Raw genomic sequence first — 19,038 nt, forward strand, 5'->3', positions numbered from 1 at the left:
GATAGGAAGCAAGGCTACAGCAAGCCTGGGATGCGAAGCCAGGAAGTGACCTTGGCAGAGGGACTTGAAGCTACTGAACGGGAAGAGGCTGTGCCCGTGACATAACCCTTTTGTCTTCACAGCAGACATGGAGATGTTCCATCTCCCTCTGCCCTGATACTCAAGGTTGCAAAGTCCACAGTCCAGGGTATGACATCTCAGCAGCTACAAGGCTGGACCTAGCTCCACTCCAGCAGGACTGTTGTTTGGCTCCAGTGCCATGTTTCTGTAGGGCAGCTTGATGCCTCTTCCTCTAACAGTCTCTCTGTGTAGTGTGAAGCAGAGAGACCCACACCCACCCACACCTCAAAATTGTGTGAAAGTGCAAGTACAAAACTATAAAATCAAATTGTCACCATTAAACCATAACATGCAACCGGATTAACCAGATGGCCTTTTCCTTTCTGGCTGGTAGAAAGTAAAGCACTATAGAAGCACTCAGCTTCTGGAGCCTGCCATTGCCTCCTCTCCTCTTGTCTTGCATTTGGTCCCCCAAGGCAAAGGATTCTCCTGAAATAATAAAGGAATCTCCTGGAAAAATAAAGGAGACTCCTACAGAAAAGCCATCTATTTGGATGAAATTGGAGTCCTTAAATGGAACAGGTGAAACGGGAGAGTACTCTAGCTATGACAACTGCATTTACTGGTTATCGAAGGAAGAGAGGTTTGTATTCCTGCTTGCGTTTGGTGTGTGTGTGTGCTACCACCTTTCAGCTTGTTAATTTTCTGGGGGGTTGCTGCCTGTGTAAGGGAATGTGATTTGGAAAGTTAGCAGGGTGCTTGCAAGGGACGGTGTGATCACAGTGTGCCTTTTGCAGCAGTGTTTAAAAGCAGCAGACAATATTAGAGTAAAACCCAAATTTTGAAAGTTTGCAAATATAAGCTGCATTTTAACTGTTCACGGGCAGAATTTGGGGAAAAGGTGCATCTTATATTCAGGCCAGTACAGTATTTTATGTTTTGTTCCCCCCCCCCATTAAATGGTATTCTGTATTCTATTTTCTTGAATAATTGTTTTATATAGAACTGATTATTTTAAAATAAGGTTACTAAGAAAAGGAATGTTCTATCATTGGGATTATACTCATCTTTCCCTTTTTTATATGACTGTGTTGTATACCAAAGATATAATACAACAGAGGCACAGTGAGAAGACACTGTCACTTACTTCAACAGTACTCTGTTAATGATTAGATGGAATTGAGTAACCATGTTTAACAAATAAAACCAGGACTTGGGAAACTTACTGTGAAAGTTCAAAGCTCTTTTAAAGTTAAGCTCTCCCCCCCCCCCGAAAGACTTAACAAGCCCTCAAAACATAATGTTTCATTTTAATTTAAAATGTGAACGTTTGATTGCCTGAATTATAGGTTTACTGCTAGAAAGTATTTCTTGTTACCTTCATAATATGCATTTCATTAGTTTCTTTTTTCAGAATTGCTTTCAGAATTTGAACTCTTATACATGGCATTCTACTTTCAGCAATTAAGGATGTTCTTGACTCCATGAAAAAGACACTGATCCGTTTGTCTGTCATTTTACTCAACTTTGATTTCAAACTTTGTGCGTGGCTGAAAATGATCAGTTGGGTGCAACTGCAGCACAAGTTGCTCACTGTGACCCCTTGACCTTTATGACCATTTCTTCAGTTCTTCTTTGGGTTGAACCAAGGTCAGTCGACAAAACAAATATTTCATGGAGTTTGTTTCAGGATATACTCTATGATTGTAGCTGAATGACAAGAGGAACGGCTATTGAATAGGGGGATTGGCTTAAATCATGGGATCAGGTTACACAAAAACGGTTCTGCTAGCATTTAGGAAATGTCAATATATTTTACCTCCAGGTGATTCTGACTCAGTGTGTTATTAGATTCTGGAGTCATGAGTGGGTGTCCATTTTGGGAGAACAAATACCAGTAAGTACATTTCTCTCTTTAAAGAATAAGGAAGTAATTTAGATAGGCACAGAACAGAATGTCCCTGTTTTCTGAGGAACGTTGGAGGGTATGTTATGAATGACCAAACTTTAAGAGGACAAAAAGAAAGAATAAAATACTGCCTAATGGGTAGATAATTAACTTCTAAAAGGGTATTTTTTTAAACAAATCACAAGAAGCTACTTTTTGGGATCTTAGCAATTGATGTGGCATATTTTATATTGCTTTTTACACGAAAAGATAGAGCTGCTGAATCAGTTATGTTAAAAACGTGAACCGTCATAATGTCAGAACAAGTATGCGTCCTTTGGTCACTTCCATTAGTATATATAATATGAATATATGTAATCACTCTAAGGCAAATTTGAATGATCTGAACTATGTTACTCTTGCTAACATTGAATACTTTCTGTAAGTGATCTTTAGACTGTATACACTCAATATCACTTTTACTGGTATTAGGAATGTCTGTTGCTTATTCCTAGATTTAATTTTAAGAAGCTGTCACTGGAGGATGAGGAAGGCGACAAATCACAAGAAGGGCTAAACAAAGCTAGCAAAGGTGGCCTCATCTATGGAGACTATCTGCAGGTAAGTGTGACTTAGTGGCGTAGCTTCAGCAATGACAGCTGGACCTTTTGCAAATAGTCAATTGCAAACTTACTGAACATTTGTGGCTACGCAAAATAATTACCCACATCTTCTAGGGTAGCTAATATATCCTTCATAATAGTGAACATCACATTCATATACGTATCTACTCAGAAGGAAGTTCCACCAAGTTCACTGGCAATTAGGGCTTTTCCACACTTCTGCTTGATCCATGCCTAAAAAAGCTTGGGCCTGAACTGTTTCCCGCTTGGCCCACGCTTTCTAGGCATAGGTCTGAGCGGTTTTGCCTTTACCCCGCCACTTCCCCCTGGAAAACCCACTCTTTGGTGCAAAATCAGAACAAACAGCAATCCACGGAAAACACAACTGCTAATTCAACGTTAAAAATTTGGATTCCCAGGGGGGAAGTTGCAAAGCAAACGGAGGTGTTGATAAGCCCTTACTTCCACATCAGTGGGTATAGGATTGCAGCCTTTATGTATTCTAACTTTGGGTTCGGAAAATTGTTTCCCTCAGGCATTTCTAAATTTCTGTGAATTTTGCCGGGGTGGGGGTGATCAGAATGCCCTTTGCAAACAAACAAACAAATTGCAGTACCAAAATTTAAAAAAAATAGTAAGAATGATAACAACTGCCAGCAAACTATTTCAAATGCAGCTATAATAATAGATAATTAAAAGTTTTTAAATTATAATGGTTTTCACTAAGCTATGCTTTCTAAAAGTTTAACTCTATTTCACTTTTTTTTGTTTTTGAGAGGGGGATCTGAATATAGAAAATGGTTTTTAAGAGTTGAAGGTGTTGTTAGTACTAGCAGTTCTGTTACTCTGTGTCAGCTGAGATGCTTTATTTGGCAGAAGTCAGATGGTGATTTTACATTACATTACAAAAGCCTACAAAGGCCATTAATCCTGCCTGACAATAAGTCATCATGGGCCAAATTTGTGTGTCTGTATGCCTGGCTACCACAGACAATGATTAGGGACAGGGTTTTCTGAATACCTCAATGTTAATCTTATCGGTTTAGTCCCCCCCTCCCAATTCCTGTCTCAGTGATGAGAAATGGACTTTTCCCCAAGCTTAAAGTGCTCACTTATGGGCTTGTTGATATTTATAACATTTCTCTTTCAAGGGGCATTGCTTAGTGTTAGTGTTACATGTGAAAGGTCCCCTGTTCAATTTCCAGCATCTCCAGTTAAAAGGATGAGGTGACAGAAAAGCCCTTTTCCTGAGACTCTGGCAAGCACTTGCCAATCAGAGTGATAATTCCATGTTAAATGGACCAGTGGCTCAGTTTTCTTCAACGTCATATGACCTAGGGCATATTTGTGACCATTTATCCTTTCTATTAAAGAGCGACCGACCAGGCCTAGGTAGACAGCTGCCAGACAACGGTATCAACAGATAATTCAAACAATTGTCCTTCTTCTCATTTATTTGCAGGGTTTAAGAGCAACCTTTTGACAAGTGCTTAAAGATGGCTTACAAAACAAAGCCCTATGAAAACATTAACTCAGTAGCATTTGCGGGCAGGGCTGAGGAAATAAGACCCTGGAGAGCTGCTGTTATTCAGTATAGACTGTAATGGACAGTACTGAATCAAAACAGCTTTTGGGAATGACATCTCAGACAAGAACAACAAAAGCTACAAAAGCTACAATAGCAAAACAATTAATGTTGTTTTTCAGTTCCTTCTAGTTTCTGACACATGTGTACACATTCACCCTATACATTTAAAGTGCTCTGATACCACTTTAAATAGTTATGGCTTGGCCCAAATAATTCTGGGAGTTTCCTAAGGGTGCTGAGAGTTGTTAGGAGACCTCTGTTCTCCCTCATGGAGTGGTTTAACAGTCCATCCCTCCTCACAGAGAACTCTGAGAATTGTAGCTCTGTGAACAGAATAGGGGTCTCCTACCAATTCTCAGCACCCTTAACGAAGTACAGATCCCAGAATTATTAACACATATATTTTTGAATGCAGTCTTGACTAATGCACACATCTTGGGAAATGGTTTCTCCTTAAATTGCATTTTTGTATGTTATTCTCACTAATAGATTCATTTTATGCACACTTTACTGTAATACGTGCATTTTTGGCAAACATTCTTTGGTTGGAGAACTGCTTCACAAAATTCAGATATGTATGAATTTCAAAGGATGGCTGCCCTTTGGTTATCATATTGTTTTGGAAAGTGCAAATTTGCTAGATTCAGCTTTAAAAGCAAACCGAATCAAATTTATCCCCCAAACCAAACCAATGAGTATGATTCATTTGGATATTACTCTTCTTTTTTTTTTTGGCAGTGGTGGGGGAGGGGGGAATCTGTGAAGCTTCAACACAGTTCTGAACTTAAAAGTAGTTCATGTTGATTGTTCAATATTTTTTTTTAAGCCAAACCGAGAAAAGTTTTGTGAGAATTAATTATACTATTTCAATGTCTTACTTTTAAAGCTGGACAAAATACTGAATGCTCAGGAGCTTCAGAGTGAAAAGAAGGGGAACAAAATCCACGATGAGCATCTGTTTATTGTGACCCATCAAGGTAACCTTTCAGAAGAAGCAGGACCAGAACAAATGCTGTGCAGGCAGCCCCACTGGACTATCGGATGATGAAATTATTGTCATATTTATTATATTGGTCAGAGTTATGAATGAATAATAATAATGCATTAATATAGTTACAGATAGGTAGCCGTGTTGGTCTGCCATAGTCAAAATTAAAAAATTCCTTCCAGTAGCACCTTAAAGACCAACTAAGTTAGTTCTTGGTATGAGCTTTCGTGTGCATGCACACTTCTTCAGATACCTTCTTCAGATACTCTTCAGATATTCTTCAGATACTTCAGGTATCTGAAGAAGTGTGCATGCACACGAAAGCTCATACCAAGAACTAACTCATACCAAGAACTAACTTAGTTGGTCTTTAAGGTGCTACTGGAAGGAATGCATTAATATAGTGAGAGCACATGGACATATATTATCCATTCCTCTGAAACCTTGCCCCATTATTAAATTTTGATGGGAAAGATGTGGTGGACCATGATTCAGTTTGGGGGGGGGGGATTTGCTAGATGTCTTGGTACCAAACTATTTTAGATTTAGGAAAGCTGCTTGATTGGTTGATGTTTTTTAAAAAATCATTAAGTGAAATATATATGCTGTAGACATCGGACACACATATATTTTACACTAGACACATATGAGGGCCAGTTCTGGGACCTTTTGCTAACTACCCAGAGGCCATCCTGCTAAACTGCCTTTTGGCTGCAAAAGTCATTGAAGTGGAAGGGCAGAGAGGGGCCAGATAAGGCAACTAAGAAGGATACTTGAGGCCAGAAAAAACTGGAGTCAGTATGTATAAACATTTTATTTATGGATTCTACCTTTCAGTAATGATAGCAATATAATAATAATAATAATAATAATAATAATAATAATAATAATAATAATAATAATTTATTATTTGTACCCCACCCATCTGGCTGGGTTTCCCCAGCCACTCTGGGCGACTTCCACAGAAACCAAAAATACACTAAAATCATACACTAAAAACTTCCCTGAACAGGGCTGCCTTAAGATGTCTTCTGAATGTCAGGTAGTTGTTTATCGCTTTGACATCTGATGGGAGGGTGTTCCACAGGGCGGGCGCCACTACCGAGAAGGCCCTCTGCCTGGTTCCCTGTAGCTTTGCTTCTCGCAATGAGGGAACCGCCAGAAGGCCCTTGGCACTGGATCTCAGCGTCCGGGCAGAATGATGGGGTTGGAGATGCTCCTTCAGGTATACTGGGCCGAGGCTGTTTAGGGCTTTAAAGGTCAACACCATCACTTTGAATTGTGCTCGGAAACGTACTGGGAGCCAATGTAGGTCTTTCAAGACCGGTGTTATGTGGTCTCGGTGGCCGCCCCCAGTCACCAGTCTAGCTGCCGCATTCTGGATTAGTTGTAGTTTCCGGGTCACCTTCAAAGGTAGCCCCACATAGAGCGCATTGCAGTAGTCCAAGCGGGAGATAACCAGAGCATGCACCACTCTGGTGAGACAGTTTGCGGGCAGGGAGGGTCTCAGCCTGCGTACCAGGTGGAGTTGGTAGACAGCTGCCCTGGATACAGAATTGACCTGCGCCTCCATGGACAGCTGTGAGTCCAAAATGACTCCCAGGCTGCGCACCTGGTCCTTCAGGGGCACAGTTACCCCATTCAGGTCCAGGGAGTCTTCCACACCAGCCCGCCCCTGTCCCCCCAAAACACTACTTCTGTCTTGGCAGGATTCAACCTCAATCCATTAGCTGCCATCCATCCTCCAACTGCCTCCAGGCACTCACACAGGACCTTCACCGCCTTCACTGGTTCTGATTTGAAAGAGAGGTAGAGCTGGGTATCATCTGTATATTGATGGACACCCAGCCCAACCCCCCTGATGATCTCTCCCAGCGGCTTCATATAGATGTTAAAAAGCATGGGGGAGAGGACGGAACCCTGAGGCACCCCACAGGTGAGGGCCCAGGGGTCTGAACACTCATCCCCCCCCCACTTTCTGAACACGGCCCAGGAGGAAGGAGCGAAACCACTGTATAACAGTGCCCTCAGCTCCCAGCTGTATAACAGTGCCCCCAGCAACTTTTCCATATGACAATTTCATAATATGGTGATGATCAACCTCTGATATTTCAGCTTAACTCATTGTCAATGTCCCTAAGAAGCGAAACCAAAAACAGTGCCTTTTGATTTCAGCTTATGAACTGTGGTTCAAGCAGATTCTGTGGGAACTGGATTCAGTTCGAGTGATTTTTCAGAATGGTCACGTAAGTAAGAGAGATATAAGATATCTAATGAAAAACCCCTCTTATTTCTATTTTTCACCAAATAATCACTAAATATTTTAAATTCAACCCCTGTTCAGGCATCCTGTTCTAAAGACCTATTTATGGGATGAAGGAGAAAAGGCTCTCAATACTTTTGTTCCTTCCCCAGTGATATCTGTGTATTTATTTGGGAGAATATCTGCAGCAGGACAGCCTGAAAACATGTAGAGGCTCCATCAGTTGAAGCCCTAAGGTTCCTGTTCACAAAGACAGTTTACATGCATTTGTTTGTCTGTCCGTATCTTCCCAACAGCATGGACAGCAGTAGGGCTTTGCCAGTGGGAAGTGCAGGGCAAACAGAGAAATGTGAACATCCCAGCAGCTCCTATACTCCCAAAAAGAGTTTATGATAATCCTCAGTGTGACACATTCATGCATCATCTAAACAAAATGAAAGTGTGCACCCCCCCTTAAGAACAATTGTTTCCAGATTCAATTGATTGGGCTATCATTCAAATTAAGACTCAGGTGATTAAAACATATCCAAGTGACACAGACCTAATTAGAATAACCTATAGAGGCCCTGCTCTCCCTTGCCAGTTGAGTCATGATAATGATGTCTTTTCTACTAAGGTGAGAGATGAGAGAAACATGCTTAAGGTTGTCACTCGAATGAACAGGATAACAATGATCCTTAAACTACTTGTGGAACAATTTTCTGTTCTGGAAACAATGACTGCCCTGGACTTCTTTGATTTCAGGTAAACACTGTATCTGATTATTTGATTTCTCATGCTTAGCTGTGTTCACAAGTAATTGAGCATCTCATAGGGTTGCCATATGTCCTCTTTTTCCTGAACTTGTCCTATTTTTCATGTGTAGAGTCGTGATAGCGATCCATAGTTAAAAGTAGAAGTTGGCAAATGTGCCTTCTTTTTTCTCTCTCTTCAAAATATGGCAACCCTAGGTCGCCAGTCTCATAGTTTAAGGGAAGCATTCAATTATTTTAATGTTCACACTGCCAACAGATAAGTGGTTATACTTTGGGATTTAGCTAAGAAGCTGGAAAACACTCCATTATTATTGTGGTCATTATGAACGTTGGAGACCTGCTGGATAAAGCCAAGGGCTTATCAACTCCAGCAGACTGTTCTTACATGGCCATATGGCCCATGTGGTTCCCACCAACTGGTATGAAGAGGCATACTGCTTCGACAAGCCGCCATGGACAGCCTTATCTTCCATGAATTTATCTAATCCTCTTTTAAAACCATCCAAGTGGGTGGCTATCACTACCTCTTGTGGGAGCAAATTCCATCGTTGTACCATCACTGTCTGAGGCACTTTATGAAGCACAAGAAGGCAGGTCTCTGCACCAGAAACTTATAATTTAAAATCCAACACAGAGTAAACAGCAGACAAAAGGGAGAGAAGTGCAGGGTAATCAGGAGATAAATGTGCAATAATTTCATGTACTTATGCTCAGTGCCAAACTTGAAATTCACTTGGTATGTAGCAGGCAACAATTTCCTCCCTTAATTACAGGTTCTTGGAAGGGGGCTATCAGGAAGTAGCAATGAGGTAGAAATTTGATTCTGTTTGCATTTAGAGGAAAACTTCCTTAGTTTGCACTTTCCAAAACAATATGTGAACTGAAACATAGCCATCCTTTGAAATTTGCACTTCTCAGAATTTTGCAGTGCCATTTTGCAGACAAAATCCATATACTTTGGTAATGTGTTCATATAAAAGCACATGTTAGCAAAAAAAAAAAAAAAAGCATACAAAAATGTGTTATATTAGGTCAAATTGCTTTGAAAAAATGTGAATGTTAGGCAAAATTACATGAAAATATGTATAATTAGGAGAAATTTGCACTAAAATGCTGATGGCAGCTTCCTGCATTGAATATCTCATTGTTTTTAATAAATTTGCAATCAAACATAGAAATACATTTGGACTGTGGGACTGGGTTGCTAAAAAGTATCTATTAACACTATTTGTATATTATTACTACTACTACTTCTACTAGATTTATTTATACCCTGCCTTTCCCCCTGATGGACGCAATGTGGCTTACAGGTAAAATGAAAACTTGTTTTTACAATCTATTCTCAATTGTATTTTTTTTTAATCTATCCTCAAAGAGATTATCTGAGTCCAGCTTCAGGATTTCAGAGCTTACAGTTTCGACTGCTGGAGAACAAGATTGGTGTCCCTCAAAGTCTGAGAGTCCCATATAACAGAAGACATTATCGGGATAACTTCAAGGGAAAAGAGAACGAATTATTGCTTAAATCTGAACAGGAGCCAACTCTATTGCAGCTAGTGGAAGTAAGAGTTTGCTGGGGGGGTATCAATAAAGCAGTCCCTATCCCAATAGGAACTGCTACATTCAAATATAAACATTGTGCTATTTTTAAGCCTACACATTTCCATAAGTCTTTCTTAAGATCGTCATTGCCACTTCACATACTAAAATATCAAATATTACCAGTACAGGCTATGCAACCTACATAATAGTGAATCTATTTTGTTTTGCAAGGCATGGTTGGAGAGAACGCCAGGACTTGAACCAGAAGGATTTAATTTCTGGGGGAAATTTGAAGTGAATGTACTGAAGGGACTGGAAGAAGAATTTGCAATGGTGCAGGTAAACATAATTTGTCACAGATCCATCCCTGCCTGTATGTTGCAAGAGAACTTCCTGGGTGCAGTTCCACGAGAGAGCCCATCTGTATGAACAATTCTCCGTGCATTTTGGAGGAAGGGAAATCTAAGCATGCCTGTGTGATCCGTTTTTTCTATGTGAGAATATATGGTTCTAACATAGCTGAAAATCACACAAGCTATAAGGAATCATTTATGCTTGTATTATCATGTGGATTATATGGTGATGCACACACAAAGGTATTACCTTGTGGACACACACACACACACGTGTGTGTGTGTGTGTGTGTGTGTGTGTGTGTGTGTGTCTTTTTGGTTTTTCCAAGTGCCACTCATCCATTTAGCTGCCTCTGTGAAACAAAATTTTCATCATTACTGATCATAAGCTCATTGCCAATTCAGTGATTTGGAATAAGGGATATATTTCCTATAAAGGTTCTACAAGCAATTGTGTCAGTACCAGGAGTACTTTCTTAGGGTTCCTTAACCCCTTCAAAGAACTTCAGTTCCCAAAGTTCATTGAGTGGTAATTAGGAGCCATGACAGTTTTGTTCTCTCATGACAGTTGGGGCTCTCTCAAGTCAAGTCACTGAACTTGTTATCAGAAGTCTAATTCCCATGTTGCCCCATGGGATGTTAAACAGAGATTTAATATTCATGTATGAAAAAAACTGTGAATAAGTTAATGGAAGAATTAGCAGGTGGGTGCATGTTTTGTTCCCTATTCACGAGGATGAGGAAGACTGAGAATGAGAGTTCATGAAGAAAGCTGAGACTGATTGGATGACATTGAGTGCATCTTGGGTCAGCATAACTGAGTTCTTAAGGAAAATTTTGGAACTTAGGACATATTCCATTTTATGCAAATCAACGAAAAAGTGAAGCTTTTAGTATGTTTTTAAAATAAATAATTGATGTGACTTCAAAAGGCCAAACAAGACTTGGAGGAAAAAGAAGATCAACTGGCAGAACTTCAGAAACAAAAAGAAGTGCTCATTTCATTGTTTGATGAAAAACGCCACGAACATCTCCTTAGTAAAGGTAGGTAGGCTCATTAGAGTGTGCAGATGTGAAATGCCAGTTTCTAGCATGCCAGATGGAACTAAGCTGTAATAAAACTGATATATTATTTAACATGCATTACAATTTGCAGGTGAAAGACGGCTGTCTTACAAAGCAATGAAAGGAGCTCTAATGATCTACTTCTACAGGTACATTAAAGGGTGACTCATCCCTGTAAAATCTCTCTCTTAAAGGGTGACTCATCCCCATAAAATCTCTCCCACTAGCAATCTTGTTTTCTTCCTCAGAGTGTGTTATTTTATAAAAACTTTTTTAAAAACCACTTTCCTGCTGTCTTCCCCAAGTGTGGTTGCTGGTTTTGAGAGTGAAATATTCTTAGTACAGTCGTACGTTGGTTCTCGAACAAAATCTGTTCTGGAAGTCCATTCAACTTCCAAAAACATTTTAAAACTAAGGCACAGCTTCCGATTGGCTGCAGGAGCTTCTTGCACTCAATCAGAAGCCGCATCAGATGTTCGGGTTCCAAAGAACGTTTGCAAACCAGAACAGTCACTTCTGGGTTTGCTGCATTCGGGAGCCAAAACGTTTGAGTCGCAAGGTATTCGACAACCAAGGTGCAACTGTATTTGGATTTTCGCAAGTAGATGCCCCCTGCAGTCTTTGCCTGGGTGAACTGTAGAAGGTCGGGAAAGGGCTTGGATTTCAGAATGAAACATTCTAGGATTTCACATTATGTTTCCATCACTATTGGTAAATAAAGTGTAAGGCTAAGCATTCTTAAAGCTGGGGTGTGGAAGTCTGCCTTTTCAAACATCCTCCAAGGGATCATAGAACTATGCCCTAAGTATACTTCCTAGGGAGTAAACCCCACTAAACACAGTGGGATTTACTTCTCAGAAAACATGCACAGGAATGCACTGCCCATCTTTCTATCTTGTGTGGAAGCTGGTTATAATTTAGCTGCTGAATGCCACGTGATCTAGAGTCAATAAACAAATGTGCCTTTACGCTTACAGAACCATCAACATGAAACTCCTCTCTCCAGCTCCTCTTAACTCATATATATGTCAGCAGAAAGAATAGAAGCAGGAACCATATAATCTTGTGAGACGCCAATTACGAATGTTATCTTTGTTATCAATTTACTGCTGTTTTTGAAATAGCAACATTTCAACCATAGCAGGCCATTAAACTACTTTTGCAAAGTTTAGTATAAAATATAGCATAGCATGTATTTACCAATGTGCCTTTTCCTCTGATGCACACAGTAAAAAATGATAATTTTAGTACATTAATGAGTTTTTCCTCTGTCCTCCCCGCCTCCTTAAGAGAGGAGCCTCGTTTTCAGGTTCCTTTTCAGCTCCTCACTTCTCTGATGGATATCGATGTGCTGATGACTAAATGGAGATGTAAGTTTTCTCTCCTGTGCTATGACTGCCACAACACACTAATGGACAGTGCTCCCCCCCAAAAAAAAATGTTTAGGGGTACTCTCATTTTGACTCAAGAAAATACAATTTTATAGTTCAAATCAGGAAAAATAAATATAGTAAATGGACGAAAGTACAAAGATTCACAAAATGTTTAGGGGTATGCACCCCCCTGCGTCCCCTCAGAAAAAAGCACTGTTAATGCACATTGCTACTATAACAGTACTGAAACCCCAGGAGGTTGTACAGAGAACTGACTGATGAAATGTGTGGCTAATTAATTCATGCTTGTCCTGCAAAACATGGGAAATCACATAACTACCTACTCCCTGCTGTTACATGTGGATGACACCTGGCAGCTTTGCACACAGACCACAAACTAACACTGTTGTGGTGTGATAGGATTGAGAGCAAAGGTGTATTACAGATTCTTGAAATATGTGCACCACTGACTCATGGTGAACAAATACTGCAGACAAACCCTTTGTCTCTCAGTAAGTCCATATCTGCAGTTTTCTACTTGGTATTTGGGGATCTATCCTTTCTATTAGATCTACCTTGTCTATTAGAAAAATATTCACCCCATCTTCTTCTTCTTTTTTACCTGAACTAGTAAACTGAATAAAATTGTCTTATAATTAGATGCACAGTGGCAAAACATTGAGCTACACATCAGGAAGTCTCCCAATTCAAATCTTGCCTTTCCCATGAAATCACATTCAGCAGGCCATTCAGTTTCAGCCTCATCTGCAATATGATACTGAACTGCCTTAGACAAGACACTTTAAAAACTCTAAAGATGCAATCCTATACCCACTTACCTCCACGGGACTTACCTCTGAATAGGCAGGTATTGCAAAGCATGATCTGTGCTGATAGTATTTAATTATATAGTTGGGTGAAATATGTTAATGTAAAGACACTCAAGTTTGCAATACAGAGAAGCCAAGCTATGCATTATATAACCTTTTAAAGGGCCATTCCAGTTGTAATATGATAGCCTTTTTAATGAGATATGCACTAAAAAAAAAGTTCGTCTATTTAGATAACCATGTGTGTATGGTGCACAGAATGATTGGCAGCAAGGCTGGGACTGGAGGATCCTCAGGATATCAATATTTACGCTCAACTGTGAGGTGAGTCTATACGAAATAAAGTTCCACTTTATAGTCATGTTTCATAAATGGCAACGCACATGGACAAGTCAAAAAAACGATGATGATATGAATAAAGAAAGAAGAGAGCCATTCTTTTAACATAGAACATACTTGCTTTAACACTTTAACACTGTTTCAAAATTTGTGTCTGAGGGTTTTCTTTTAAATAAAAAAATGACACTGCTGCTAACAAATATGATTTTAACAGTTTACAGGGAGAGTAAAGATGGAGAAATAAGCTTATTTCCCTATTTCAAAACACTAGAATTTTTTTTCCACCCAGTGAAAATGACTGGTAGCAGGTTCAAGACAAACAAAGGTATCTTTAATCAGTGTAGTAAATTCATTGCTATAAATCAGTCTTGTCAAATCTGGTACCTCCCAGATCGCTTGGATTGCAGCTCTCACCTGCCCCAGCCAACACTTGCAAGGATGTGATCCAAAATATCTAGAAGGTGCTAGATTGGGGAAGGCTGCTATAAGCTAGGACAAGGATGTTCTCTGCCAGCCATGAATGCAGGAATGTGAAAAATGTGGCTACATAAAGATGGTGTTCATAAGTAGCTACACTGGTGTGGTTGCTCTTGCGCTCAAAATTACCCTAATGGTTCATCTGGTTACATTTCATACTGTAATCCATGCAGCTGCTTGAATCAGGCCACAGCGGACTTTAAAGGGGACCCACCACTACAGGAGCCATGTTGTTGGCACTGCAGAATTTGTAGCATCAGATCATAGCACTGCCAAGGCCCTAGTTCACCACTTTCTATTCAGCTTTAGTGTTGGAGGCCGGTACAACATGAAAACTCCTGATAACAGGACTATCCATGTCAAAAGCACACTCCATCATGACTTACAGAACTAGAAAATAATATGGAATACCATTCCCCCCTTTAAAAATATGAATGCGTTTCTTTTTCCTTGGCAGCGACCGGTACAAAGTGTTTGTTGATTTGTTCAACCTTTCAACATATTTGGTGCCTCGTCACTGGATCCCCAGGATGAACCCTACTGTTCACAAGTTCCTTTACACAGCAGAATATTGTGACAGTTCCTACTTCAGCAGTGATGATTCAGACTGAAAATCTTCCATGTCTGCTCCTTGTAAATAACTGAATGAAGCTCGGTCCTTTAACATTATACTTTATGCATACAGTATGTAACAGTATAGAAATCCATATCTATTTATGTGCAATGTACTATAGCATCTAAAGCACAATAATCAGCTCCACAATTTATAAATAAAATTTAGAGATGATGAGGCAAACAACTCAGATCCATTTATTTTAATGCTTTGAACTGTTGTTGTTGTTGTCCCTGTTTAACAATGTTCTGTCTGATTTGCTAAGCTTGCTCAGATAACTATTTTAGGCTGCTGTCCTATACCCATTTACTTAGGAGGAAGCCCTACTGCACTCATTGAGGCTTTTGTTTAGACATGTATTTCGGTTGTACTATTGAGTTTTGTGATTGTGAAGATAATGTTTTAATGTGACATGCCTTGGGAGGTGTAAATAAAATAAAAATAAATAAAATAAAAATAAATAAAATAAAAATAAAAATCTACCCTGTAGTATCGAGTAACTGAAGAAATAAGGTAGCAAAATCTATATAATCCTCTTTTCAGCGATAATAACATGCAGTACCACTTACCACATTGATCTTCTATACTGCATAGAGACAATCAATTCCACATTATGTTATTAAGGTAATAGAGTAATGCTATGAGAGACTCCAGGACTCCTTACTGAGGGACTGAGCTAATATTTGACTTGGCTTAGGAAGACACAACATCATTTTGTACATAATGCTTGGCATATATTATGACGCAATCACAGCTGAATTTCATCCTTCTCCAATTATAAGTGACTAAAAAAAAGAAGGATGCCAGCCTTTATAATTATGGATACAAATAAGAAACCATGATTTTTTTTCATGATTCTTTATTATAAAAATTATAAATGTTCAACTCAGGTAACTTTTATTTATTCATATTTTAATCCAAATTGATTGCTAAGGCACCACAGTTTTTCCTAAGTGCTTGGAAGTACTGGCATTTTGTGATCTAATGTTAATTTTAAGCATTTCAAAATACTATTCATTTTTGCATGTGAATCCAGTGTAGAACCAAAAAGAAGGGAACAACACACCTGACAATTAAAAGAGAAGTCAGATTGCCAATATTAAAGGGATAAACAAAGACTTAAATATGCTACTCTAGGGCCTATACGAAACAGAAGTGATGTCATTTCCCCAGAGAACATAAATGCTTAAGAACAGAAGCAAAAGGAGAGCTCAGCAGTAGCAGAAAATCAGAGAAAACACAGCTGCTGACTGGATGCCTCTAGGGGTTGATTCACAATTTCTGCACCACAGATAAAGTTACAAAGTATATTGCTAGGTGGAAAAACATGCACCCTATGCATTCAACACTCACCTAATTTTGACTTTAATTTGTAAAAGGCTTTGCAACTTTGATTGTTTTTTGCCTACATGACAATCTTGTGAGATGGATTATTGTTGTTCCCATTTTATAGACAGGGAACCAAGGTAGAGAGTGTGATTTGCCCAAGACCACGCAGCAGGTACCTGGTATTTGATGAACTCTGGTCTCCCAGACACAAACCCAGCTCTCTTATCTAATGGGTCACAATAGCTCAACTCTTATTTGAAATATTTTGCTAATCATGAGTAAGGTCAGGGTTTTGAAAACTGAGACATGAACTTGTAATACCGTATATAAAATGCCTTCTTTTTCCATAAGTGATGGTCTGGAGTACATTGCCGAGCTGTTATTCAGCTCCCAAAAATAAATGTTTATGGCAATGACTGAAAGAGGATGCTTTGATTTGATTTGTTATGGTCTCAGGGCACACAGGTCTCTTCCTGAAAGTAAAACTCCTTCATCATGGGGAAAGCAGTGGCTGAAATGTGTGCCACAAAGCTTTTACTTAGAGCAGCCACTTCACATAAGCACATCAGAAACTTCACCAGCAATACCTAGGAGGCAGCAAAATCAAGGCTACCATTTGATTGTTAGAGGAATCCTTCTTTAAGTATTCTTGCAACACCTTCTCTTACTCCTTTGCTCCTGTCCTGCCCTTTCGTTTTAGATCGGATATATTTCCAATAGGGAGTTAAATGATGGGGGATTGAAGGGGGTCACAACATATGAAATGCTGTTCTGAGTAACTTTATTCACTGCATTTGAAGTATGTGGCAACTGGTTTCAGAGGAATACACAGGGATTTCATCATCATATATACTTGAGAATTAATTTCCCCAGCTTTTTCCTCACTGCTAATCTGCTCATGGGCCATTTGCTTTAACAGTGTGTATCTTAGCATATAAGCAAACAATCAGACAGGTAGGGCAGCCCTCAAGATGACTGAACCCCACCAGCTTTCCTCATGCTAAGATACTGGTTCCCCACAACCCCACAACTTCTGCACCCCAAGACAACAAAACTGAGAGGAGGAATGTGAAATCTGCTTGAAATTACAAATAGGGTCTTGGAATGCAGGCATCAAATCTATGTCTGCAAACCAATTACAATGTATTTTGCTCAACTTACCACAGATACTGGAACCCATTTTAATTTGGGCCTAGCTGTCTATTCCCCAAGGGTTCCATACAATCCAATACGGAGTGCTAATAAAAAAAAAATGTGTTTCAGAGAGGTCAAGTTTCACAAACTTTTGTGGCCATTTGCTGGACTGTCATGGAGAGGCTAAAAACAAAACCTCATGTGAACAAAGCAGGACCTGGAATCTTGTACAGAATCTGGCTCTTTATCCAGCTTCTAGCACTTCTGTATGCACAAAGGTGTGTTAGATGCACAGACACAATGAGCACATGATGCCAGAGAATAAGCAATGCAAAGGGTGGATTATAATTTGGCCTCATACACAGCAATGACAGCGGTTGTGTATATATTTTGTGAATATAAATGGAGTCACCAGTGAGTTCCATTATGAACTCCTTGGGGCAGCAGCAGGCTATCTTCCATTTATGCAAAAGCCTTCGCTGGAATGCCTGTGGCTCAACAAAGAGCAGGTTCTCTCAAAATGGCGTGCAGTGAATTTAGCAGCTGGGATTGGAAAAACTAAATGGACACTTATTGGATTGCATGCATTCCTACAGCTATAGCCAGTAGCATTAACCGCCCCACAAGTAGTGTATGTATGTATGTGCTGAGGCCTCTCTTGCCAAGAGTGGGAGGTGGAAACCTTTTCCTTACTTTCCCATCTTCTGTGGAAAACTGAGCTGGCATGCACATTTTTCTACCTTTGGGCCCACAGCAGCCATTTTGTTGTCACGCTCATGAGACTTAGCTGAAATTCCAAAAGCTCCCATAGGCTCAAGACTCTGGGGGTACTGCAATTCAGTTAGCTGATTTCAGAGTTTGTACTGTGTGTGTAAAAAGCAGGCATTCCTGCTTGTTACTAAATGTGAAGAATGTTACTAATTTTTAAATTGTTGCTGAATTTAGTCTCAGCTACCAAGCATGCTTATGCAGAAGAAAATTCCGCTGAAATCTGGGGGATATACTTCTGAGCAAACATGTTTGGAATGGCATTGTGAGTCTCTAAACTGATACATAAGAATAATTTAACTGGCAGATGAAAATGTACTTGTCCTATCAAAACCAGTGATTAGAACAGCACGACTTGTCTCTCCACTGCGATATTATATGATAACCACTAAATAGCATCTTGACAGCGAAGTGCATTCACAATTACTGTCAAAGGACCCTGTTTAAGCAGAATTTTCATAATTGTTTTTTCTTGACCACTGGAAGATAGAGAAATAGTCCCTCAGCATCAAAATGCAATCTACCATCAACATAGCTTGAAAAATTCCAGCTGCAAAGCAGCTTTTGATTGGAAAGTATCTGGCTGCTAAGGATGGAGAAACTGTCTGATTCTAGTTCAAGAAATGTTTGCTGTTTTAAGTGGAAGTCCTTGCCACATAAGAGCATGCCAACTATGTTGTTCACAAACATTGAAAATCAGAATAAAAAAATTCCTTCCAGTAGCACCTTAAAGACCAACTAAGTTAGTTCTTTCTACTGGAAGAAATTTTTTTATTTTGACTATGGCAGACCAACACGGCTACCTATCTGTAATTGAAAATGAGGGATAGCTTGAGCCGGTGGAAATAATAACTAGTAAAATTTGTTATTGCTACAGAAATTATTATGTGGGAATTGATCAGGAAATATGGATATGATACACTCCCTGGTTTTGATCTAACAGTATGCTTTTGTAGCCTGGAGCAAAATCCCTGTCTAATAACATGCAGCCTCAATCTGTTTGTCTGCTGATCACTTGCTTATAAGGCGGCAGAGGACCATGGGCCCACC

At 39.6% G+C, this 19,038-nt stretch overlaps 1 protein-coding gene across 2 annotated transcripts; it reads left to right on the forward strand.

The window, feature by feature from the left end:
• The first annotated feature begins 61 nt into the window (after positions 1-61).
• Positions 62-16,502, forward strand: TDO2 (tryptophan 2,3-dioxygenase). Of its 2 annotated transcripts, XM_083520117.1 has the most exons (14): positions 243-703; positions 1,475-1,710; positions 1,886-1,957; positions 2,464-2,569; positions 5,046-5,136; positions 7,323-7,393; positions 8,027-8,154; positions 9,541-9,727; positions 9,939-10,046; positions 10,993-11,104; positions 11,217-11,274; positions 12,416-12,495; positions 13,562-13,652; positions 14,602-16,502. In XM_083520117.1, the coding sequence occupies exons 3-14, from the start codon at positions 1,923-1,925 to the stop codon at positions 14,753-14,755; spliced, it is 1,221 nt and encodes a 406-aa protein (XP_083376243.1). In that variant the 5' UTR covers positions 243-703; positions 1,475-1,710; positions 1,886-1,922; the 3' UTR covers positions 14,756-16,502. The 2 variants fall into 2 exon arrangements, with proteins under 2 accessions (XP_083376242.1, XP_083376243.1); XM_083520116.1 differs by lacking the exon at positions 1,886-1,957 and having other exon boundaries at positions 62-703.
• The last annotated feature ends 2,536 nt before the right edge of the window (positions 16,503-19,038 follow it).

Source organism: Podarcis liolepis (genome assembly GCF_965112155.1).
Source record: "Podarcis liolepis genome assembly, chromosome: 9".
Classification (NCBI taxonomy): Eukaryota; Metazoa; Chordata; class Lepidosauria; order Squamata; family Lacertidae; genus Podarcis; species Podarcis liolepis.

What these genes read in the sequence shown, in the direction of transcription:
- TDO2 (XM_083520116.1), top strand. Translation starts at nt 1,673, where the DNA reads ATGACCATTTCTTCAGTTCTTCTTTGGGTTGAACCAAG. An exon ending in CTTCTTTGGGTTGAACCAAG is followed by an intron (nt 1,711 to 2,463) that starts GTCAGTCGACAA and finishes GCTTATTCCTAG; the next exon opens with ATTTAATTTTAAGAAGCTGT. An exon ending in CTGGACTTCTTTGATTTCAG is followed by an intron (nt 8,155 to 9,540) that starts GTAAACACTGTA and finishes CTATCCTCAAAG; the next exon opens with AGATTATCTGAGTCCAGCTT.